This window comes from Nannospalax galili, unplaced genomic scaffold (assembly GCF_000622305.1).
Source record: "Nannospalax galili isolate Female #2095 unplaced genomic scaffold, S.galili_v1.0 scaffold155, whole genome shotgun sequence".
NCBI lineage: Eukaryota > Metazoa > Chordata > Mammalia > Rodentia > Spalacidae > Nannospalax > Nannospalax galili.
In genome coordinates, this window is record NW_008339923.1 from 7,744,176 (window position 1) to 7,768,626 (window position 24,451).

The following is a 24,451-nucleotide window of genomic DNA, read 5'->3' on the forward strand; positions in this document are numbered from 1 at the left end:
CCTTCTACAGGATTGGTGGAGTTTGGTGGGGACATAGTGTTTTGGCTTTCCATTTTATTATTCTTTCTTTGTGGTTTTGGCATGTGAATTTCTTTTGTTTATGATTCTGATATGAGAATTAAGTTCAAGTATGATTCTGTTTGTATTATCTGGGTGCCTAGATCCTTTCTTTATTGGTTAACTAAAGCTGGTTGGTACAGGGTTCAGGTTCTCTCAAGTTTATTTTGGAGGGAAATGATGGCTTCAGATCAGCTATTCAGAGGTGCCCACAGAAGCCCAATTCAGGTTCCAGTCAGGTACACTCAGGCTTCCTTCATCACATGGAGGCAGGATCCAGGCTCTCTCAGGCAGTCCCATGTGTTGTCAACCCTATGCCAGAGGGAGGCCAGAGGGGGCCAGCACTCAGCACTCTCTAGCCATCTGCTGAGATCCCAGCCACTACACCAATGGAGGTCTGAAACCACCCTCCCAGGCTGTCTGCTAGGACCTCAGCCTTAGCCTACCAAAGCCAGATCTGCCCTGGGGCCTTGGGAAAGGCCTCACAAAATCCCCAGTAGGGGATGTATGGTGCAATTAGGGGAGGCTCACCACCACGAGGAGGTAGGGTCTGGGGGCTGTCAGGCAGTTCCCTGGGTTCTCAGGCCCTCTGGTAGTTGGAGGCCAGAGAGTGGCCAGATCCCAGCATTCTCTGGAGGTCTGCTGAGCTCTGAGACACTACCCCAATGGAGGTCTGAACCGCCCCCCTCAGGCTGTCTGCTAGGATCCCAGCCTTAGCCTTCCAAAGCCAGATCTCAGTACATGAGATTTTCTAGCTGTTGTGTGAAATGACCTGAAATTCATAGGTTTATCTAAGGATCATCTCCTGTAGTTATTCAAGGGTGATCCCTAAGAAGTGGTCGTAATGTAGAACAACATTCCCAGATATCAGACATCTGCTTTCTCCTCACGATAGAGTACACCTAGAAAGAGTTTGAGAGCATTGTTACAATTCCTGTCCAGTCTATCCCCAGCTTTTCAATTGGTCACCAGCCCAATGTGGATAAACTTTGCATCACCATTGGCATCTAATTATATATTTTCTGTCTCCAGGAGTCAATCATTAATATGAAGGTTATGGCAGTATTTCATGACCATATGGTTTGCCCAAATTATTTGTATCATGTTTATCCTTGGACATGTTTTGTGTTGAATTAAAGTACTCAGGTGTTTTTATTACATGGAACAAACAAATGATGTAGGGATAGTGTAAAGATTCTAGGATATCCATCTTCTATAAAATCCTATGGAAGCTCTTGTGTATTACAGTATTTTCACGTCACCTGGTTGCCCATGTAAGGCCTTGATAAGTCACTTTAATGCAGCTGAACAAGCCCTGGCCAATGATAAACAGGACCAGATACTGAATCTCGAGGCTGCCCTTTCAAGAAAGTTGACCATGAGGCACATGGACCTGTCACATTGATAATTTGCTTACAGTTAGTGGAAAACCTCCAACCCCCAAACTGTCAAACAAGCTACCTAACTGAATGGTGTGTCTGGCCGCGTACCTGGTATGTTCCTGGTGCGTGCCTGGCACATGCACGTTGTCCGTGCGTGCATGGCGCTGGCATGATGCATGTCTACCGCGTGTGATGCGTGTTTGGTGTGGGAATGAAGCATGTCTGGTGCTTCAGACCTGTAGACGACTCGTTTCGGTCAAGTCTGTGCGTTCGCAAAGCCTCTCTGGCATGTTTGGCATATGCCTGGCGCGTGCCAGTTGTGTGCTTGGGACTTGCCTGGCGCCTGTCTGGTGCATTGAAGATGCTTGTTCAGCGCGTCTGGTGCGTCTTGCTCCTGCCTGGCTCCTGGCTGAGGGGGGGGGTGCCTGGAGCAAGTTTTGCGCATGCTTGGCGTGTGTCTGGCGCAAGCGTGATGCCTGTCTGGCGCCTGTCTGATGGAGTTTGGTGCACATCTGGCGCATGATGCGTGTCTGGTCCGTGCGTGATGCATGTCTGGTGCGTGTCTGGTGCAGGGGCAGGCACCATGAACACTCTTCCTGCCCCTGGACCTCCCCACTCCTTCCTTTTCCTTCTCTGCCAGCATCTTCTTCCCAGATTTCCCCACCTTCTCCCCCTCTCCTTCCTCCCCTTTACCTTTTCTTCTCCTAGTCAGGTTTCAGTCTGGCGTGTGCCTGGAGCGTGCATGTGGAGCAGGCTTGACATGTCTGCTGCGTGTTTGGCGCATACATGCTGGGTGCCTGACCCTGCATACCTGTCTTGTGCGTGCGTGCGTGTGTGTGTGTGGCACGTGCCTGGCTACTGTCTGGCGTCAGTCTAGTACGTTTCTGGTAGTGCTTGGTGCCTGTGTGGCACGTGCGTGATGCGTGTCCGGTGCGCGATCCATGTCTAGCACGTGCACGCCCCGCACATGATGCATGTCTGGTGCAGGGGCAGGCACCATGAACAGCCCTTCTCCCCCGTCCTTCGCCTCCCCTCTCCTTCCTTTCCTCTGCCAGCATCTTTCCAGATTTCCCCCACTTTCTCACTTTCTCCTTCCTCCCCTTTTGCTCTCCCTGACAGGTTTCCAACCGCTGTCCTCACCCCCACAGTGCATACCCCTTCACCTCCTCCTCCTCCCTCCCCTCTTCTCCCTGCCCCTCTTGTCCCTCCCCCTAACTATACCTCACCCCCTCTCTCTCCCTCCCTTCTCCCTCGCACTCTTCACCCCTCTTCTCCCCAGGCCCCTGCCCTCCTCCTCAGCCCTGGTCTGTCTTCCCACTCTCTCCTACCAGTCCCCTCCTCCCTGGCTCCTGCCCTCCTTCCTCTCTTCTGTTAGCTTCTCTCCCTCACCTTCAATTCGCCTTCTCTTGCCTATTACCACTCACTATTCTTCACCCATGGTTTAAGTTACCCTATATTTTTCTCTTTCTTGAGCTGGTCCCATGCTCTTCCTGGTCTTCCTCCTCTACCTCCTGACACTTGCCCCGCCCCCCCAGGGCTCCCCTCTTGTCTTTCACCTCTGCACTCCAGATACTTCCCCTCCCAGACCCTCCCAGACCCTCCTTCCTGGCCCTGCTCAGTCGACTTGACAGCCCTCAACCTGAGCCCAGCCCTCACAGAGGCCCCCACCCACCCCGTGCCTCACACCAGCCCTCCTCTTAGGCCTGCCTACTGTATCAGATGCGCCGCCGTCACTTGGCCCTGTGAGACAGACAGACAGACACAGACACACACAGAGCAAGCCAGCCAGTTGGATGCTTCATGTCACACCAGGGAACACACTTCAAGTTCCCCCTGGGAAGGATTGTCACTCTGCAAATAGTAGACTCCTGAGTACTGTGGACCACCGTGGAGTGGCCTTCCCAGTGTGCACACACCCCTTACAGCCCTGTGACTGGCCTCCCAAGGTGTATACTCACCCATGCCTTGTGCCTGCCCTCTCCACTGAGAGGAGAGAGGAGAGAAAAGAGAGGAGAGAGAGGAGGAAGGGAGAGAGGAGGGAGAGAGAGGAGGGGGGAGGGAAGGGAGAGAGAAAATGCACCAGCCCACTCCTATGCCCCCACAGACTGAGCACCAATCACTCCTCTCTCAGGTCTGGGCCTCTACAAGGGGCAGGAACACCCACCTGGGTTTGAGGTGTCCCAGAGAACAAGGCAGACAAGCTCCTCATTCAAGGCAGACAAGTTCTTTGTTCTTTGTTCTCAGAGAACTCACTTTTCCAGGCACAGAAGAACATCACACATCTGCTATTCATTCACTGTCCATTCATTGAATTCATTCATAAGGGGTATGAGCTCACAGTAACAAGCTATAGTAACAAGCCATCCCAAGATAGAGTGGCTGAAAATAAAAGATTTGTTGTTTTCCAAGATTATAAGAACTCTCATTTCACAAGTATCTCATGCTATATTCACCTGGTATGTTGACTGAGGACTGGCTTTGAATAAAGTGGGACAATGTCTGGTGCACGTCTGATATGCGCTTGGCGCATGCATGTGGCAAGGGCCCAATGTTTCTGGTGCGTTAGCGCATGCATGCTGGGTGGCTGACGCTGCACAATGTGTTTTGTGGGTGTGTGATGCATCTCTGGCGAGGGTTTGGTACATGACTGGTTGGTGCCTGATGCATGCAGGTTGCCCGGGCATAGTGCGTGCATGGCACTGGTTATGGGAGTCTGGTGCATGTTTGTCGCTGGCATGATGTGTGTCTGGTGCATGCGGCACACATGTGATTCATGTCTGGTGGGTGCCTGGCACATGCTTGAAAGCCTGGCCCGAGTTTGGTGCATAAATGAATTGTATGTGGTGGGTATGGGACAGGTCTCAAGGCCCTTTAATAAATGGTGACCCCTCCAGATACAGATGGCTCCTCAGAAGATGGACTGTCCTCCCATCTGGGAGGTCTTAGTAATGGGGCAATATCTGAGGAGATGGAAAACTTTCTCTGGGTTCAAACAAGAAGAGACCTGGGACTATTGCAGATGTAGGGATCTTTCTCCAAGGGCAAAAATGTCTTTGCGTCAGACACAGGGACAATAAATGTAATCATGTTGAGTATCTAATGACCCTTGGCATAACTACTAATGTGTACAGACTTGGTATTTGCTCAGGTGGCTGAGGGAAGGAGGTTTCACTGGCTTGAAGGAAGAACAGTAACCAAACAAGGGAGATCCAGTTTGTAAGGCAGGGCAGGAACACGAGGGACAGAACTATTAGTGTGGCCAGGATGTCAGGATCCTGCAGACTCCAGGGCCCTGGCAAAGGGGACGTCTTTGTCTTAGACAGGAGAGAAAGATCCAGAATAGTTCATATAACCTAGAAAGGACAGACAGGGTGGGCCTCCCTTCTGAAGAGGGCAGAGGCTGGTGCTTCCAGTCTTCTGAGAAGTCAGGCAGAAAGTCAACCTAAACAAGGGAGACTCTGTCTCAGAGGATGAGCTTCCCTGGTCCCAGCTACTGTTCCTTCAGGATGAACTGCATTTACCCTGGTGGCTTTTCCATGTAAGTTTGGACATGGATCTACTGCCTCTAGACCAGTGTAGGCTCACTGTCTGGTATGACTTCCACTTTCTTAGACCTAACACAAAAGCCAAGTCACCTAGATAGAACAAAAGAGAAGCCTACTCCAGGGGCAGGTGTGACCATCCATCAGGAAGTGCCAGTCTTCTCCCGGTGAAACTGCAGAGAGGGAAAAGATGATATGATGCCTTATTTCAGGCTTGGGAGGTCTGAGGGTCTGGGTGGGGGTGGAGGTAGAGGGAAGCAGGCCTAACCTTCCGCATAGCAGCAAAGGCAGGGCCAAACGTGGCTTTAACTTCAACACGGTCTCGGATCCAGGTTGGTAGCTTTGCCAGGACAGGAGGGCGGGCATACCGCTGATCCAGAAGCACTATGCTGGCAAAATCCCTCTGGTGCCTAATGGCCCTGCCTGGGTAGACACAGAGATTGGAGTTCTTCAGTTAAACTTGGCTCCACACTGCAAATGTGACAGGTACCCTCCCTCCCCACATCCTCAGAAGTATGACAGGTCACTTTATCCTCCAACCATTCATCTGTCCTCTGCAGCAGCCTCAAGCTTACCTATGGATTGGTTGACAGCCTTCATGCACAGATTCTCCATCAACATCTTCCCTGGTGGGATGTCACCTGGTGTCCTAGGCTGACAAGATTAGAAGATAATATAGCACAATCTTCTCTCTCCTGTCTGGTACCACAGACTTTGGAGCAAAGTCTGATTTCATGCGCCCGACCCAACATTTTTGTTATATCACACAGAGGATCAAGGGAGCTGGAGTTATACTGTGAAATATCCAGAGTGGATAAGAAACATTTACACAATAGACAGTCATAATCCAGGGCCCTGATACCCCAGGTCTAGAGCTGCTACAGTGCTTCCTCCCTGGCCCTTTCCTCTCACCCTCTCAAACAGGCAAGTACTCACAAGGATCTGATTCAAGTAGGCCATCTTCTCTTGAAGCTCTGGAGACTTAATGTTGGGGTATGGCATACCCACCATCACCACACACCTATAGTAGTTTACATGGCAAACAGCTATGTGACTCAGTCCCTTGTGGGATCCTCACATACATATGATCAGTTCCTATTTCCTACAGATGATGTGTGTGCATATGTAGGGGTGTCCTACATATACCCACGGGCACACATGTTGAGGTCAGAGGAAGATGTTGGATATCTTCTGTGCATACTGGCTGCCCCTGAGCTCACTCTGTAGACTAGGCTGGCCTTGAACTCACAGAGATCAACCTGCTTCTGCCTCCCAAGTGTTGAGATTAAAGGTATATGCCATCATGCCCTGCTCAACTTTACTTTTTTAAGACATGATTTCTCACTGAATCTGAAGTTAATATTTCAGCTAGGATAATTGGCCAGAAAGCTCCCAGGTTCTATCTAACTCTCCCCCAATGCTGGAGTTACAGGCACATACAGCCAATGCTGGGTTTCATGTTGGTGCTATGGTTCTGAACTCAGGTCCTCTGACCTTCTCAGCAAACATTCTTCTCACTGAGCCATGTACAGCTCCTCCTTCCACTTGTATGCCCCTATGGCTCTCTCCATACTTCAAACTGTGCCTACTAGCTCAATATATCCCATCCTGCACCTACCACTTGGGTGTTTTCAGCTCAAGGACATGACCTACCACTTGGGTGTTTCCAGCTAAAGAACTAGATTGTGATCAAGTCATGGTTGCGTACTTCTCTGCTCCACAGAACTGTATGGAGAGGCGTTTCAGACACTCTACCCACAGTCACTTACACCAAGCAGGCAGCCTGAGCAGAAACCCTATGGCATGACTCAGAAGGCAGCACCCCAGGCCCTAAGCCCCAGCAGAGATAAGGACACTAACCTACCTGCCCAGTTCATCAGAAAAATTGATCCCTTCACTCATCTTCCCTCCGACCACAGAGAAGAGCAAGGCCCCTGTCAGATGACCACCCGCCTGACTGCAGCACTGTGGAGAAGAACCAGGTAAGAGGCTGAGTCAAAGTGGGAGCGATACACTTTTCCCAGCTGCCAGGCACACACAATCCCTGCACCCAGCCTCACTTCTGCCTCTCACCCCAATGCATTTGGAATATGCCATCAGCACCTGCTCCACCTGGCTTGCTCTCTTGGGTTCCTGGAATACCTGGGAAGAGAAGACACTGGTGCCTCCCAGCAAAGGCCTTCAGAAGACTGAATTTCAGGACACTCAAAGCCTTAGGTTTCAGGCTGGGGATGGAACCTGATGTAGTCAAGTTTTGGGGAAACACGGGGGCAAGTGCTCTGGCCTGGAAGTGGCAGGACAAGGAACAAGGAGAATCTGAACCATCCCTAATCAAGTTTGGGAGTCGCTAAAAGGAACTACAGGAGGCAATGTCCTCGCATACAGAGGTCTGACTGTGGGCTGACTCACCTTTTTCTTGATAGACAAACGTGCCAGCAGACCAGTCTTGTCCCAGTGGGCATGGATCTGACGAAGGTATTCATAGGACGGGAAGAAACACACTACCCCTCCAGGGACCACGTTGCACAGGTTAGAGAGAATGCGACCTGTCTCATCCATCTGCAGATGGCAGACAAGGAGCCCCTAGGGAAGCCACACCCACAGATACCTTCCTTTCCCTTGAGCTCAAAACCAAGGGGACAGAAACTCTCATTCTGACTCCCCCAGAGAAGAGGATGGAGGCTGAATGTTTCCCCTTTCATAGCATGGAATGTGTTTCCCTCCTACAAGACTTGCCCAACTGGGGATTCTGGTGACTTCCTGCCTTTATAGCGCATCCTAAAACTGGTACCCCATCAATGAAGCAGACTATTAGTATGCCACTGAGTCCTCTCTAGGTCTCACTGTCATAGGAGGCATAATCCAGAACAGGCATATGACATCTCAGACATGCCTATGGAGATGTGCCCCAAGACCTACAATATGCCCAGGACAGAAGCATTGAGCAAGAGCACTCCCACAACCCGACCCCACCCCACCAAATGGTCACCCTTCTCCTATGCTGCATTGTAACGTGAGCACTTCAGAAAACATACTTAGCATAGCAGTTCTGTGGGGGGCTCAAACCTTCCTTGATGACACCGAAGTGGATCTGCTTATGTGCCAATGCCAGGACTAGTGAGAGCTCTCTCTCTGGCACAGGTGGATGGGAACTAGGGTGGTACTAACCATCTGAGGTAGGTCTCTTTTCTGGTAAGTGAATTCTAGTTGCTGGCTGGAGGGCCCACTGCAGATGATAAGGGGCAAGATATTCTCTGGAGGGATCACATGACCTGGTAAGACCAAAGAGGGGTGGAAAACTTCAGGCCCAGAATAGTCTACAATGGAATGCCAAGGGAAAGCACTGTGCCAAATCATTTCCCTAGCTAGGACCAGAAATCTGTAATGTACACCACACCTCCCCACATCCAATGCCACAATGAGTGCAGAAAACAGGGCATAAGCTTGAGCACCTGGGGGAGTGTGCTGCTGACCAAGGCCACTAAGAACAAGGTTCCTATCCAGTGGTGTCCTCTGCCTTGGGCCGTAGGTATGGCTAAACCATGACCTTGGGGACAGGGTTTGGGTGCTTGGCCATCCCACCTCCATACAGGTCCTCACCACAAGAAAACTCCACCACTCGCTCAGCTTCTGCCCCAGCACATGCCAGCAGCTGCTCCCGAAAGTCAGACACCTGCAGCCAGAACATGAAGGCACTGTGACCCTCCAGAGTTTGGAGGTTGGGTGCTCTTCAGTGACAGGTAAAAGCTGTCTGGGATCGGAGGAAGCACGTACACACAACAGAAAGCAAAGTGCAAGGGAAAGGCTGAAGGCCAGTTACCAAGAAGGAACTGATAGCCACACCCAGTCTTGACAGAAACTTCAGAACTCTAGGAGTAGCAAAGGAAATTGGTACAACTGGCTCTCAGCCCTGGCAATGCATCAAAATCAACAACATGGAGGCTGGAGGGAAGGCTCAGTGGTTAAGAGCACAGAATGCTCTTGCAAAGGACCCAGGTTCGGTTTGCAGCACCTGCATAGCAGCTAACAACCATCAGTAACGCCACTTCCAGGGGTTCCAATGCCTACTTCTGGCCTCCATGGGCATTATATGACACGGGTGCACTTACAAACATGCAGTCAATACACACAAAATAAAAATAGTAAATATTTTTTAAAAATCAACAGGGGGAGCTGGAGAGAGAGCGGAGCGGTTAAGCACACTGTTCTTGCAGAAGACCAGGTTCAAATCCCAGCACCCACATGGCAGCTAACAACTGTCCATAACTCCAATTCCGTGGGATCTGACAGTCTCTTCTGTCCTGCATGACACGGTGCACTTACCTAGATGCAGGCAATACATGCATACACATATAATAAAAATAATAAAATATTTTTAAAAATAAAATAAAATAAAAATTAACATGGAATAATATCAAGTATACAGAAATCTAAAAGCACCAAGATACTCCCAGACAGTAACCCAGCATAGAACTGGGAAAATGGACAGCAGACCCCAATCTTACCTAAAGAAATGTTGGCAAATGATTGCTGCTAGATGAGGAACAGCTGATCTTCCTAAAACAAGGGACTCTAGATAGGCTGACTAGACTCAGTGGATGGACTTGCACAGGGGAACAGCTGGGGGCACTGACAACACAGTGGACAGTAACAGGGATGACAGAGTATATGGGCTCCAGTGGGGGTTGGGGGAGGCTATTGGAGGGTGGATTTGGGATGCAGGTATAAAGATGAATAAGATTGTTTGGGATGTTCTGTATGAAACACACACACACACACACAATATCAATTTAAAAAAATTAAAATCATTAAAAAAAAGAATTCTGCACACAATGGTTCCTCAATAAATGTACAATCAGAAAAGCCCAATGAAATTTAGAAAAGTAATACATGTGGCTAAAACGATTAGGCCTCATTTTATACAATTAAGGTTTAATAGGAAGAAAATATCTGGCATGTTTTTAATGTGATGTCTCCGTGAAGTACCATTGCCAAAAAAAAAAAAAAAAAAAAGGGAAATCAAAAAGCAGAAATCAAGTCACTCGGTGGGATAATGAAAGGAACAGGAACAGTTCTCAAAACAGGCGACAGAAATGGCCAATAAGTATATTAGAGAGTTCTCAACCTCACTGATCACCAAGGAAATGTAATCAAAATTACAGAGATTCCAGCTCATCTCAGGGAGAGCGGCAGCCACTACGAAAACAGGTAACAGTAGAGGGAGTAGCAGGATAGAAAGAGTAATATGCTCAGCATATAATATGTCAGGTATGAACTCTTCAAAATACCAGGCCCTGGGAGAAAGAAATAAGCCAGAACAAGGGCATTCAAAGCCCGTAGAGGTCCTGTCAAAAGAACAAGAGGTGGGAGGGAGGGGCTTCCACCAGTCAAGTTTGAAATGATTTCAGCATCAAAAATGACTATGAAATTTAATACACTGGAGGAATACAAATATACAAATCCACACACACAAAAAGAACACAGAAGTAGAAAATAAAGAAACCATAGGGAGGGCTGGAGAGATGGCTCAGAGGTTAAGAGCACTGACTCCTCTTGAAGAGGACCCAGGTTCAATTCCCAGCACCCACATGGCAGCTAACAACCGTCTGTAACTCCAGTTCCAGGGGATCTGATGCCCTCTACTGACCTCCATGGGCACTGCATGACACAGGTGCGCCTACCTGTATGCAAACAATATACTCATACACAAAAAGTAAAAATAATGAGTAAACTATTAAAAAAACAACTCTGGGGGCTAGAGATGTACTTTAGAGGTGGAGCATTTGCCAGGCACACACCTTGCTCTATGGCCAATCATCAGTAATACAGAAAACAACAAAGGTGCAAAATGCTACATGGGACATTCTAGCCTTCAGCAAAGCCTAGAACCAGTGCTTCAGAGCCCAGCAGTGTGTAAGCCCTGAGTGGTCTGCAGGACAAGAAAGATAAGGAAGCTCCTCCTGTGCAGATTATGACAGTACTATGAGGACAAAGAGATGCACTGGGAATAATACTCCAGGCAACTAACAAAGAGAGCACAGTAAGTTTGAATAAATCTTTATTTGCTGGCAAGGAAAAATACCTACATCCTGTTACAGAGAAAAAGCAAATTATACTGATAAAGTAGAAGTGTGATTTTGTTTTGTTCTAAAAATATGTACATCCATGTAAAGGGAACATGCACCAAAATGAACCATCTGTTGCTAGAATTCTGATGTTTATTCCCATTTTTGTTTTAGATTTCTACAACAAAGACACAAATTTTCTAATAATATACATATGAAAAGTTGTTAGGAGAGAGAAGTTGGGAACCTCTGTGTGGGTGCAGGAAGGGAATTGGAGGGAGATGCCTAAGTCAGAGTCAGGGACCACAGGGGAAATTTCTCTGGGAGAAGCCTGCTGCAGACACTGCAGGAGGAAAAGAGCCAGACAGCCCCCACTCTACCAGCAGAACAGCAAAAGAAGTAAAACTGGATGCCAGTGGCACCTACTGGGCACTGCAGGGCCTGTGGGTGCTGGCCCATTTCTGTTTAGGGGTCTAGGAAACAGGGAAGACACCTGATTGTGTCTGATACCATCCCACCACCTGGGCACAAGAGGCTATGGCAGAGTCCTTACCGGCTGCATGGTGCCGCCTGCAATGACCACTGATCGGCAATTCTTCACCACCTGGGCAAAGTGCACAGCTGGGTTCAGGAGCAGGAATTTGAGGCTGCTCTGACCAAGGGTGCCTGAAAAACAGACAGACACATGGGGCAAGGCATGGGACAGCCTAAGCACAAAAAGCTCTAGTTGACCCATGGAGGAGATGGATGAACTAGCACTTTCCCTTTAAAACAAACCCCATTTCCATTCCAGAACAACCTTCTGAGGTAGACATTACTGTGGTCTGCGTGGAAAATGAGGTGCAGAGACGGATTGGTGCAAGCCACATAGAACTCAGACAATGGAAGCCAAAACTGAAACCAACCTCACCTAACCTCAAACGTAAGATAGAGGGTTCTCTAAGTACCTTACCTGAGACTGTCCAACACCTCTGCATACCAGTCCCCAGGGCCACTACTGGCCCAAGGCCTAGGAGGCCTGGAGCTCCTTAACACATATAGAAGTGTAGTATGGGTAGAATTATTTCAAGCTGGGTTCCCTGGCTACAAATTAGCTCCTGGGCCAGGCAAAGAGCCGATTTACCTTGGTGGGTCAGGATGACCCTGCCATCCTGGTTGGCAGTGGTGAGAGCTGCAAGGAAGGCTTCAATGTGCATCAGAGGGGATTGAGGCCGAGGAGTTTCAGATTGAGCATCCTCCACAGAGTCTCCAGGAGCTGAAGTTGGGGAGGAAATTTTCCTGTGGTCAGGTCCATGCTGCTTGCAAGGGCCTATGCTTGGCCCTACCCTCTCACCCTCCTAACTCACCCTCAGTTGGCCCTGACTGCAGGCTCTTCAGGAAGTGCTGGAAGCCATCCAGATTATGGTTCTCCCTGGAAACTGGAAAGGACGGAAGGACAGCTCCATAACGTTCTGTGAAACCAAAGAGCTGTGTATAGACAAGAAAGACAGACAGAAATGAAGTATAGCACTGAACCAGAGACACCAGCTAGGTGTGCACCTCCCCAACCAGAAATCATTCTTCACTGTGGATATTGGAGAAAGGAATATGGAATCCCCAGGGCAGTTGAGGGAAGTAAGCAGGGTGACTCTGGCTCCCTGCCAGGATCACAGGAAATGGTACCTTCCTGCTGATCATGCTCTTCTCCAAGTACCGCTGTACCTGCAAAACCAAGGCCAATATAGGTTTCTGTGAGAGGCAAGCAAACTGTGATCTTTAGATCACCCCATACCACCAAGGCAGCATGACTCACTAACCCCTCAGAGTGGTGATCTACTTTCTGAGGTCACAGCACTACTATACCTAGGAACACAGATCTTCCCATAGGGGCCTCACCTACATGACCTCGTCACAAATGTCCACATGAATCTGACCACTCAAAGGGTATTCAAGACAAGGTCTGTATCCTGCTCTCCTGCCCAGTGCCCACATATAAACTGGGCCTTGAGGATATAAGAGATGATATAAAAACAAGCCCAAGAACTGCAGACATGGCTCCATGGTAAAAGTGACTGTCACAAAAGCATGTGAACCAGACTTCAAAAGTCTGCAAAAGTCAGAGTTACTGAGTGTCTGTAATCCCAGTGATCTTATGAAATGGATGTGAAGACAAGGAGGAAGACCATAAGCTTGTGAAATTGTTAACCAGGCATATGCAGTAGAAGAACAAGAGACCCTGACTCAAACCAGTAGAAAACAAGGAAGAAAATGGGAAAGTGTCCTCTGAACTCGACATGCATGCTGTGGCAAATGCACATCAACATTCACAAACAAGAATCCACACACATACACACATCATATATGAGCACAAATAAAAATTTTACAAACACTGGGGCTGGAGAGATGGTTCAATGGTTAAGAGCACTGGTTGCTCTTGCAGAGGACCCTGGTTCAGTTCCCAGCACCCACACGGCAGCTAACAACAGTCCATAACAACAATGCCCTCTCCTGACCTCCACAGGCACTGCACAACACAGGTGTACTTACATACATGCAGGCAATACAATCATACACATAAAATAAAAAATAATAATTAAAAAATAATAAGTCAGGCATGGTGTTACAGGTATTTAATCAAAGCAGATGGGAGGCAGAGGTATTTGGATATCTGAGTTCTTAAAGATCAGCATGATCCACATAGCAAGTTTCGGGACAGTCAGGGTTAAATAGTGAGACACCATCTCAAAAAAGTAAGGCCAGTGATGATCTCTAGAGAGGCTGACTAGACTCCAGTGGATGAATTTGTAATGAAAGATATCTGACTGGATAGGGCTTAATATGTATGACATATTACATCAGGTCCACAGGGGCATAGATCAGAGAGGGAGTCTAAATTTGATTAATAAGTACTAAATGTACAAAAATTCAATTAAAAAATTTTTAAAGACACAAAGAAACAAACAAACAAACAAAAAAGTAAGGTGGGGCATGTGAAACCTTTCAGCTCAGCACAAGCAAGTGGATCACTGTGAGTTCCAAGACGGGCCTGTACTACATAGACAGTTCCAGGCCACCCAGGGATGCATAAGATCCTTTCTCAAAAAATAAATAAGCCAGGCATGGTGGTACACACCTTTAATCCCAGCCGATTTAATCCCATAGGCATAGGCAGGTGGATCTCTGTGAGTTCCAGGCCAGCTGGGACTACAGGGAGAAGCTGTCTCAAAAAAGACCAAAAATCAATAATAAATAAATAAATAAACAAACAAATAAATAAACAAAATCTTTTATAAAAAGCAGGAGGTGGGGTAAGGGCCTAGGCCTGTTCCAGAGAAGGCCAAATTCCCTGCTGTGTATAGCATGTAGAGGCTGGTGCCTCAGATCAGCTCACAATGAAAGAACACAAGGCTAGATGGAACCTGTAAAGATTTCTACACTGACTGGTATCCTTTGGTTAAAACTGCTTTATTTAGAATTTATAAAGTATGTTCTAAGAAATGAAGAAGAACAAAGCAAGGTTAGAGAGAAAAGCAGCCACAGAACTCATAGCAACTGAGGTAGTGAAAAGCTGTGGTAACTCGAGCCATGGGGCATGTCAATGATTTGGATTTGGAACACAAAGAGGAGAAAGGACCAAGGATGATGGAATTTCAGCATATCTGGCAGGATGATGGTGCAACAGTGACCAAAAGTGGTTTGTCTGAGGGACAGGTGGTTTGAAAAAGAAAGGCCGGCAGGAAGGGAAGAATGCAGAGTCTGGGAATGGGTCCAGAAGTGTTTGGCCACTGGCTCTAACTAGTCATCCTTGGTTTGCTCTTATGTGGACCTGGCCCGTTATCTTCCTGAGCTACCATCCTGAGCCTGGTTAACTCCTACCTCAAAGTAACAGACCCTGGTACAGTGCCCAGAACACAAGGACAACCTCTATGGAGGCAGTATTAATGAATTTAGAATCACTACATTGTGACGCAATGGCTAAACAACACCTGTGACAGCGGCAGCAGATAGCCAAGGTCAGTATAAGCAAAAGCTCAAGGTGCCCATCTAACCCAAAGCACCAATGGACGGGGACATAGGTCATAGAGTCCCTGTTCTCACCCCCACTCATTTGGAACAGATGGGAGTCCAGATTACAATCTGAAAACAATCCACCAGAGAAACAGTACCAGAAGGAAGACAGAGATGGAGAGAGTGCGCAGGGTGTGCTGATACCCGGGTGTTCAAAGAACAATCTTCCTTGCCAAGTCCTACAACTCCCAACCTAAGTGAAGACCATTTGGCTCTTGCTATTCACTTACTTTAAGGTTTTAGAACTTGCCTAGGTCTGTGACTTAGATCCTCAGACCTTAGGCTGCTTGAGGACAGTATCTGCATTTTATTTCTTCTATGTTTATTTTATCAAGTGACTAGGGTAGAACTGAAGGCCTCAGTCATGATAGGCAATTATTCTACAACTGGGCTACATTGCTAGCTCTCCTTCCATAGATAGCCCTAAGTAAACCCAACCTGCTCATATCAGGAGGTGAGGCCCTTTACCTTGAACAGATTGATGTTGTCCACCTGGCTCTGAAAGAGGAAGTCGTTAATGCTCTTCAACTCAGTTCCTAACAGCAGAAAAACAAAGAGCCTGGTTTGGTCACTTGCCTGAGGTCCTGGATTTCAGTACAAGAGTGAAGCTCTAAGTGGTTAGATCACCCCGGCCCACTAAAAACAGCCCTTTCACCTGTCTTGGAGAAGCTCTGTGTAGACGGATTTTGCTTAATGTTGCCTATAAAAGAGAATTCAAACAGGTCATGGCAGTTGTCTTCTGCAGATTTCTGAGCTCTCAACTCTTCCTTACCCTCACCAACTAAAAGGAACATTCATTTTTCAAGAGATGTTTCTTTTGATTATTACAACAAAGACCACACTGAGAAGACAGGAGATTCTAGGAGCCTTGCAGGAATGACCCACACTTTTCAAATAGAACCTAAACCCAAGCCATATCATTCTTCTTGTACTGAGGGAGGGCCTGGCAGCATTCCACTGCCACTCTGAGCAGGACAAGGGAGAGAACAGGCTCTAACCCCATGACGGGGTGCAGTGGCAGAGACACAGAACTAAGCCAGGAGTACCAACATAGGACAAGATCCCTCTAAAAAAGTCCTAACAGCTGGAAAAATGGTTTAGTGGTTAAAGAGTACTGGCTATTCTTTCAGAGGACCCAGGTTTGATTCCCAGCAACCACATGGGCGATCAGGAGATCCGATGTCCTCTTCTGGCCTCCACAGACTTTGCACAACATAGGTGCACTTACATACATCAAGGCAAAATCCTCATGTACATAAAGCAAAAATAAATCAAACAAAAAAGTTTTAAATTAAAAACAAAAGCCTCAATGGCTTTCTGAAAATCCAGCTTCTAGAGAAGACTTTAAAGGTACTGCCATACAATAAATAAAATGGTGCTATTCCCAAATAACCAAAGCAGTCTGGATTCCTGACAGTAGTTTCCAGTTTCATGAACCATAGGCAGGTCTGAGTATAGTTTCTCCTCTGTGAATGAGGATTACACTTCCTTGGCTGCTCTCCTCACAATGGAAAATAAAACTGCCTGTGTGCCGTGCTCTGAACATGCCAGGTAGCTGGAACTATCTCACAAAACATTATGTGTTTTTCTTATACTTTATCAGAACCATAAAGTTTCTTAAAGAACAGGGAGAAGACCATGGGGAAATGAACTAGGACACTAAAGTACAAATAGAAAAGCTAAGTTCAAATATCTCAACTAAGCTAGAAAAAAGGGAAATATCATAAATCAAGGATCAAGCTGGTTCTTAAAAGCATAAAAGTCCTAAGTCTCCTGACTGGTATTCAAGACCAGCATACTTTACAGACCAGGGGAAGCCAGGGGACAGTGTTCCTACCTCCCAAAACAGCCACAAACTTCTCTAGCAAGTAGAGGATCTGCTTAATGTACATCAGGTTCTTGGCCTTCAGACGCTTCCTGAGGAAGAAGCAACAGACCTGGAATGGTGGCTGGCGCTGCCCAGCAGCTTCCCTCACCTGATGCCATGGAGCCTTTCGGCCTGCTGCCTGTCAAACTGGGCTATCACTTTAAATCTTCCCCCAGGTAAAAAGGTTGGCCAAGACCAAAGGCTTTCAGAACTAGCTGCTCTGTCCCAAGAAGCCTAAGGAATGCAGACTACACACAGGGATAGACTCATTACCTGACACCAATTCAACCCATTCCTCTGAGACATGGGCTGGTAGTAACTCCCAATTTGTGCTCCAAGGCTGACCCAGGAAGCCACTGAGGCTGAGCACAGCTACACCTTCTACCTCAGGCACTAGTGTCTCACCCGTATCGTTCCATGTACTGAAGCAACTGGGAATGCGCCTGGCAGAGCTGGGGAGAAAACAGAACCATGTAACGGGAGCCCAGGATCTGGTTAAGGTGATCTCTGTTAAGAACCCTTATTCCGGCTGGGTGTGGCGATGCACGCCTTTAGTCCTATCACTGAGGAGGGAGAAGCAGGCAGATCTCTGTGAGTTCTAGGTCAGCCTGGTCTACATAGTGGGTTCCAGGGTTCCAGGACAGCTGGGGCTACAGGGAGACCCTATCTCAAAAAGACAAAAAAAAAAAAAAAGAATCCTTATTCCATGTCTAGGGAATGCCAGCTCAAGACACAAGGAGCTTCAAGCTGACAAGTAGTTGGATGGGAACAAAGGTAGTTCACCCATTAATGCACTCCTCCATTAAAGATCTCCAAAGCAGCATCAATAATAAGATGCAAACATGTGAGAACTTTGTTCCCTCACACTACCATCCACTGACAGAGAACTAGTTATCAGCATCCAAGCAGAAGGACCAGTGAAGGTGAAAGAATGAAGTCATTCTGCTCAAGCAGGGTCCCAAGAATCTCACACTTGCAAGTGAACATAAGAAGACAGGGTTATGGTCCTTATTGCACTCTCCCAAGCCCCATCTCCAGAGGAATTCAGACCCAGACATTTAAAGGAATGACCTCCGTCACTCTGCCCTATGGCAGGCACCACGGGACACGAGAGTCCAACCCACCTGGGAACCGCTGACCTCTGCACTATGGATGTTGGTGATGGTGTCGATCAGGTTGTGTGCCTCATCAATGATGACCACCTGGCCCTGAAGCCTGATTCCTGCAGCCTGTCGGGTGGCAGCATGCAGCAGCATTGGGTAGGGCAGCACCACCAACTGCAGGGGAGAGGGGCCACTGGACAGTGAAGCAACTGGTATTTCAACTGCATAGGAATTATCCTATCATCATCTACCCAGTCCATGGCAGTTACTTAATTTCCTTTTCATACCTTGTACAAGGGTATGCAAGTCAGAATGCCACAGTGCAGTACTCTGCTTCTCACAACAAACCTTCTGATGGTTGACGTCAAGTGTGTGGAACTAAAACTGTAGTGCATCAGACACCAAAAGGAAATGAGTGGGGAGGAAATGGAGTCCCTGGAAGTGAGCCTCACCTAAGACCACATGATAGCCCTAGGGCCTCCAGAGTTCCTCAGTACACTGATAAACACTGTGTACCGAAATCACCACTGCCCTCTGTTCCTGGAGCTGCTATTCTCAGCTCTGTGGCTGTCAGGGGTCAAACCTCTGTGACTCTTGGTTTTTACTTTTTTAAATATTTATTATTTTTATTTTACATGTATGAGTGCATTGCCTGCATGGATGTTAAATACACCTGTGTCACACACTGGCTGCAGAGGTCAGAAGAGAGTGCCAGATCCTCTGGAACTGGAGTTATGGATGATTGTTAGCTGCCATGTGGATGCTGGGAACTGAACCTGGGTCCTCTGCAAAAGCAGCCAGTGCTCTTAACTGCTGAGCCATCTCTCCAGCCCTGACTTTTTTTTTTTTTTTAAGTAAAATGAGCTTGACAATTGAGTGGTGATTAGTGCAAAGAAGGTCAGTAAAAATAAATAAATAAAAATGAAACCTGTAGGTGTGTAGTCCTATGAAGATTTCCCAATTACAAGACTACTGGACTACTAACAGGGTGGGGAGAAAGCTCAGTTGGTAAAGTATGTTCACTGAAAGCAAGAAGATCTGAGTTTGATCCACATAACCAATGGGGAAAAGAAAAAAAAGCCAGAGATGGTGGCACTGCTGGTGCTTGCAATCCCAGCAACAAAAAGGTAGATCCCTGGGACTCACAAGACAGCCAGCCTAGCCTACTTGACCAATTCCAGGCCAGAGAGGGACCCTCTCTCAGAAAAACCTTGATGGCACCCAAGGAACAATACCCAAGGTTGTTCTCTTGCCAACACACATGGGCTCACACACACATGCATGACGTGCATGACTACTCGTAGATATATGTGCATCCCCCAAACACATAAAATCCACAGGTATTAGTAACATGAAAGTTTACTAAGTGAAATTCAAGGCACAGGTGCTAACATGGCTGCCAACATCAAGTGCCCATCAGAGAACAGATAAATCACCTTTCTGGGCCCCAGGGCACATCTACTCAGCTCAGGGGAATCTGTAGGTGAGCATTTCATTGCACAATATGATACTAACACTCTGCTCTCTCTCTTTACAAATCTGCCTAAATCTCTGATATGACAGAGAACTCCCTATGAGTGACATGTGTCCAGGAAGAGGCAATGTTCATGGTCTGGGCTCAGCTCCTACCAAGCATCCTCACATCGTGGCCTCTTAGGAATGCATACTCTTTCAGGCTGCTATATCCTGAACTCTAATGCCAATTACCTTATAGCCCAAAGCCAACAAGGATTCTTGGGGACTCTAGGGTTTAGGGGACATGATAATGTGTAATCAGTATGCAGTGTAGCATGGTTGCCAAGCTAGCCTGAGTAAGGGACATCCTGACAAACTAAAGAGGAATGAGGAAACCTTGTGTCCTAAACCCTGGTAAGTCCAGAAACTACTTATGTCTCCAGAGCACTCGCCTGGGCAGCAGGGATGGCAAAGCGGCTTCCATAGTAGGGGCAGGCCCGTGCTTCCTTCCCAAGGGACACTAGCTGCTCCATATCCTTCACCTCCACCAGGATCTTGTCCCGGAGGAGCTGCATCTGCTCATGGTTGTGGAAGGGACAGGACATCTGGGTCTCTTGCCTCCTCTTCTTTGACTTATCGTCCCTAACTCTCTTCTTCTCTGCAGTGGTGCAGTTGGAGAGAACAAAGACACAAAGGAGCACAGCTGTTTCTAGGTCATGTGGGAGCTGAGGGGATGCTGAGGCTCATTCCCATGGACAGCGTGAGAGCCCTATGAGTACTGCTTACTGTGGATTAATCAGAACACTCCGGGATCTCACTTTCTGCTCCCCATAATGAGACAGAACAATCACCTCCAAGCCATGTCCTGGGACCTGACACGGACCTTCTTTCCCAAGAAGGGGGACTTGGAGGGAACTAGACCCGACTACCCGTTATTTCTGTTTAACGCAGCCTTCGTGTCCATGGACCTGCCCAACCCCACCCCAACACATCTGCCACTCCCACCCTATCGGGTTCTACTCAAGGCCATGCGGGGTCCCGGTGTCTACCGTGCTTGCTTCTCTGCATCTCCATGCAGCGGTCATTCATAAGCTGCACAGAACCCAGGTTTTTCACATCTTCATTCACACAAAGGTTCTTCATGGCAGGAGAAGAGGGAAGTTAATGTCCTTCCCACCGATGAGCAAAGCCTCTATCACCAGCTCACTTCCCAGTCCACTCCTAGTATCTTGTCTCATCTTTACCCTCTTCCCCTTGCTCACAGATTCCACCCTTCATGTTCCGGTGGCCACTAAGTGGCTCTTCTACCACCTTAAATCAACAAAAACCATGTTTGTGCCCTTGATACACTGTGTGAACCTCATCACCCTTTTCTGGGATTGAGGCTTCTGTTTCCAAAATGGAGCTCACCATGCTTTGCATCAATGACTGCTAGAGATATGCAGAGCAGCTAGAGATAAACTTTTCCATATTATATTGTTTTCAAACTTGCTTCTTTGGGGCCAAAGTATATGAAAGTGACCCACAGTCCAGCATACTTCTTTTTTTTTTTTTTTTTTTTTTTGGTCTTTTTCAGACAGGGTCTCCCTGTAGCCCCAGCTGTAGACCAGGCTGGCCTTGAACTCACAGAGATCCACCTGCCGGCGTGCACCACCACACCCCGCCCCAGACTACTTCTTTAAAGTTTAAAGAACAAACAAGCCCCAGGAAGAGGCTTTATTGCCAGCCAGCTCCACCCCACTGTTTTTCTATACATGAGCAAAAAGACAAAGACACAAAGCAAGGAGTTGGACAATCTGGGCTGAGATCCGTCCCCTTTGTTTACCTGTCGAGAACCGAGGGCGACCAGCCGGATTTCCTTACCAAAAGGGCTCTTCTTCACTTCATGCACAAACTGAGCCAGCTGTGAGTGTGTCCGACTACAGTAATAAATCTGGTTATTGGAAAAAGGGGATTCAAAGAAAGGGCTCTTAACATTCCCATTCTGGCCTGAGATCCTGCAGGAGGAGGGAGGATGGCTGCAAGTGCACACCCGAGATGATATAAAGTCAGCTCACATCAGATCACACCCAATGCGAGCCCAGCACTGCCCAAGCCACCTCAGTTCTAAAAGTTCAAGACAGTTACCAGGATTCAGCTCTCACAGTTCATGCCCAACCTCTAGCCCATTCACTCAGGAAGAGTTCATGATACAAGGAGGGTGAGTTTCCCCACAGTGCTGATTCTGAATGGAAAAAGATCAGACTCTTGGGGAGCCTGTGTGGAAGGTTAATCCCTATGCGCATCTCCTAATAGGAAAGGCGGAAACAGAGCTGGAGATTCTAGCTACTCTAGGATTCAGCAGAGTGAGAAGAAAAAACCAGAGGATACTTAATTTCAACAGAAAAGATACGCCTTCAATGAAACCATTTATTTTTAAACTTGTGGGATGTCAAAGACATACATAGCTCACCAAACCCCATGCAAACAAAAATACAAGCAAGAGGAGGATAAGCACACTGTGAGAGTCCAAGAATAACGTGCACTTGCTCCATCTTCCTCATCTTCACCACTACCCACTGGAGAAGGAAACCCCTTAGCCCAGAATGGTTGCTCCTTCCTGGGCCTCCCTCCAGAGGCCTAGACTGTCAAGACAGCAGGGAGAAGCCATGCTCTGGATGTGGAAAGCACACCTCAGAGGCTGGGAGGTTCTTCATGTACAAGAGGCTGAGAAGCAACTGGAATGACTTGTGGTACATTCATACTAGAAGTAGAGAGGGTCCTGGACCTAGACCCCAGCACAGAAGCATCCAAGGAGTGGGCAGCTTACCTTAGTTACATGTTCTTCCTCCAAGTCATCTTCATCCTCATCCACTCTGACAGTGTGATAAAGACACAGAAAACAAATATGGAGAAAAGTTTTAACACACAAACTCAGGACAACTAGAAACAGTGCCATGAGCTCTGGACAGCTGCCACAAACACAAGAGAGTCCCTTTCCTCAGAAACCAACAGGGCTGAGAGGCAAGCTCTGAACACAAAATAAAGGTGGTTACAGCCCAGTGAGGGGACATAGCCTTGCCCCTCAGAACGCCCCAGCAAAGCTCTAGGCGCTAACTCCATTGCTGCACAGGTCTGTGAAACCTAGGAAACACAGATGAGTGGAGGAAGGACCTGAGGTCCCTCAAACCACGTCACATGCTAGAAGCCTGGATTTGGTATCTGAACCTGGCAATCTCACAGGCTCCGCTATACGCACAGGCCACCCGGCAGCTTGGCCTGCTGTCCCTCACATCTAGCTCAGCATCGACAAAGCTACTTCTTCCTTGACATTTTGGAGTGTGACTGGGGCTTTGCCCACCTCACTTATTACAGTAACACCCATCTCACTCACAGTGGTTTACTCCTGCTGTGACTGGGGCTTTGCCCACCTCACTTATTACAGTGACACCCATCTCACTCACAGTGGTTTACTCCTGCTGTTTCCTCTCCTGTGCACAAGCTGTGAGCCAGGTTTCTCCTGTTTCTGCTGCACCCCAAGTGCATAGCAGAACCTGGCAGCAGCAGGCCCTCCATGAACATTTCCTGAGTGAAGCCACTTTGCCTAACGGAATGAGTGAGACTCTTGTCACTTCTGACCACAGGTCTTGTCTTCGCAGAGCTTCAGCCTCCCCTTCCCAGAAGTTAAGAAGAGTCCCATTGCACTGGGACCAGAAAGGGAAGTTTAGCCAACAGTATCCATCGAGGCTCCAGGGAAAAAACAAAGTCTCGTACGTGAACACAATTAATGGAGTATCACACAGAATAAGAAAAAACAAAGGCTTTGCCTTGAAATTAAATTTTTTGTTTTGTGTTTTGAGACAAGGTCTCCCTGTAGCCCCAGTTGAACTGGAACTCACTATGTAGACCAAGCTGGCCTCGATCTCACAGAGATTTGCCTGCCTCTGCCTCCTAAGTGCTGGGATTAATGGTGTGCACAACCATGCCTGGCCTGAAATAAACTTTTTAAAATGTAATTGCTTCAAGGACGAAAGGGAAAGAGAAGCAGCACTTAAAGCGCCCGGGCATGGGTTCGGGACTGAGTTAGTCCTGGGGCTGAGGCAGGCCTCCCTGTCCCTCTGGCCTCGGTAGATCATGTCCACGGCAGCAGCAGCAGCAGCAGCACAGCCACAGCAGAGGCATTATGGCATTACCCATTACCTATCCTATCAGCTTAGCAGCCCCCAAGGAAACTAACTGCCTTACACAGAAGCTCATTAAGATTCTGAAATCCTTTGGGGTTTTTGAAGACGAAGAGGAACTGCAGCACAGGATTTTAATTTTGGGAAAATTAAATAACTTGGTGAAACAAATCAGTGAAAGCAAGAATCTTTCACAATCTGTAATTGAAAATGTTGCAGGAAAAATTTTTACATTTGGATCTTACATACTAGGTGTACACACAAAAGGTGCTGATATTGATGTTGTATTGCACCAAGACATGTTGACTGAAGTGACATTTTCACCTCATTCTATGGTAAGCTGAAATTACAGGAAGAAGTAAAAGACTTAAGAGCTGTTGAAGAGGCATTTGTACCAGTTATTTTGATGGGATAGAGGCATTATATTGTACTTCTAGCAAGTGCATCAACAGAAAAACAGCACCTAGAATGGGTGGGCTTGGAATAAAAAATCTGCATCCTGGTTGGAAGCCTGGAGAAGAACGAATTTATCACACTGGCTCATGTGAATCCCCAGTCATTTCCAGCCCGGGAAGAAAATCCTGACAAGAATTTCACACAATGTGGGTGACTGGATTAGTGTTTTAAAAAACAGAAAACTCGGTTTGGGCCCTGCGCCATTCCTAGTCTTGGGGCCCCAGACACCTGGGGAACCAATACTGCTTCCTGATCCTTCTCACCCAGACCAGCTCAGTCCGGTTCTTGGGCTCCAGGGGCACCGCTTCTGGTTCTGG

At 47.6% G+C, this 24,451-nt stretch overlaps 1 protein-coding gene and 1 pseudogene across 7 annotated transcripts in view; one reads left to right on the forward strand and one right to left on the reverse strand.

The window, feature by feature from the left end:
- Positions 1-3,337: 3,337 nt before the first annotated feature.
- The window catches only part of Ddx11 (DEAD/H-box helicase 11), a 47,908-nt gene continuing 26,794 nt past the window's right edge, over positions 3,338-24,451 (reverse strand). Inside the window, exons 6-28 of one of the 7 annotated variants that reach the window (XR_003849789.1) lie at positions 22,328-22,373; positions 21,344-21,451; positions 20,568-20,655; positions 19,971-20,176; positions 18,085-18,237; positions 17,366-17,412; positions 16,931-17,010; positions 15,749-15,793; positions 15,562-15,629; positions 12,709-12,747; positions 12,393-12,513; positions 12,170-12,301; positions 11,600-11,712; positions 8,582-8,654; positions 8,150-8,253; positions 7,391-7,540; positions 7,055-7,123; positions 6,846-6,946; positions 5,918-6,002; positions 5,557-5,635; positions 5,250-5,404; positions 4,961-5,154; positions 3,352-4,881 (exon numbers count right to left, since the gene is read on the reverse strand). Coding sequence is in view for 5 of the 7 variants with exons in the window: in XM_029564310.1 (XP_029420170.1) it covers positions 5,125-5,154; positions 5,250-5,404; positions 5,557-5,635; positions 5,918-6,002; positions 6,846-6,946; positions 7,055-7,123; positions 7,391-7,540; positions 8,150-8,253; positions 8,582-8,654; positions 11,600-11,712; positions 12,170-12,301; positions 12,393-12,513; positions 12,709-12,747; positions 15,562-15,629; positions 15,749-15,793; positions 16,931-17,010; positions 17,366-17,412; positions 18,085-18,237; positions 19,971-20,176; positions 20,568-20,655; positions 21,344-21,451; positions 22,328-22,373 (2,092 nt within the window). In the remaining 2 variants the exon portion in view is untranslated. Of the gene's footprint in view, positions 5,155-5,249; positions 5,405-5,556; positions 5,636-5,917; positions 6,003-6,845; positions 6,947-7,054; positions 7,124-7,390; positions 7,541-8,149; positions 8,254-8,581; positions 8,655-11,599; positions 11,713-12,169; positions 12,302-12,392; positions 12,514-12,708; positions 12,748-15,561; positions 15,630-15,748; positions 15,794-16,930; positions 17,011-17,365; positions 17,413-18,084; positions 18,238-19,970; positions 20,177-20,567; positions 20,656-21,343; positions 21,452-22,327; positions 22,374-24,451 lie in introns of all 7 variants that reach the window. The other 6 variants (XR_003849790.1, XM_017798569.2, XM_029564310.1 and 3 more) reach the window with 6 other exon arrangements.
- LOC103735440 overlaps positions 23,495-24,451 on the forward strand; it is a 9,786-nt pseudogene continuing 8,829 nt past the window's right edge.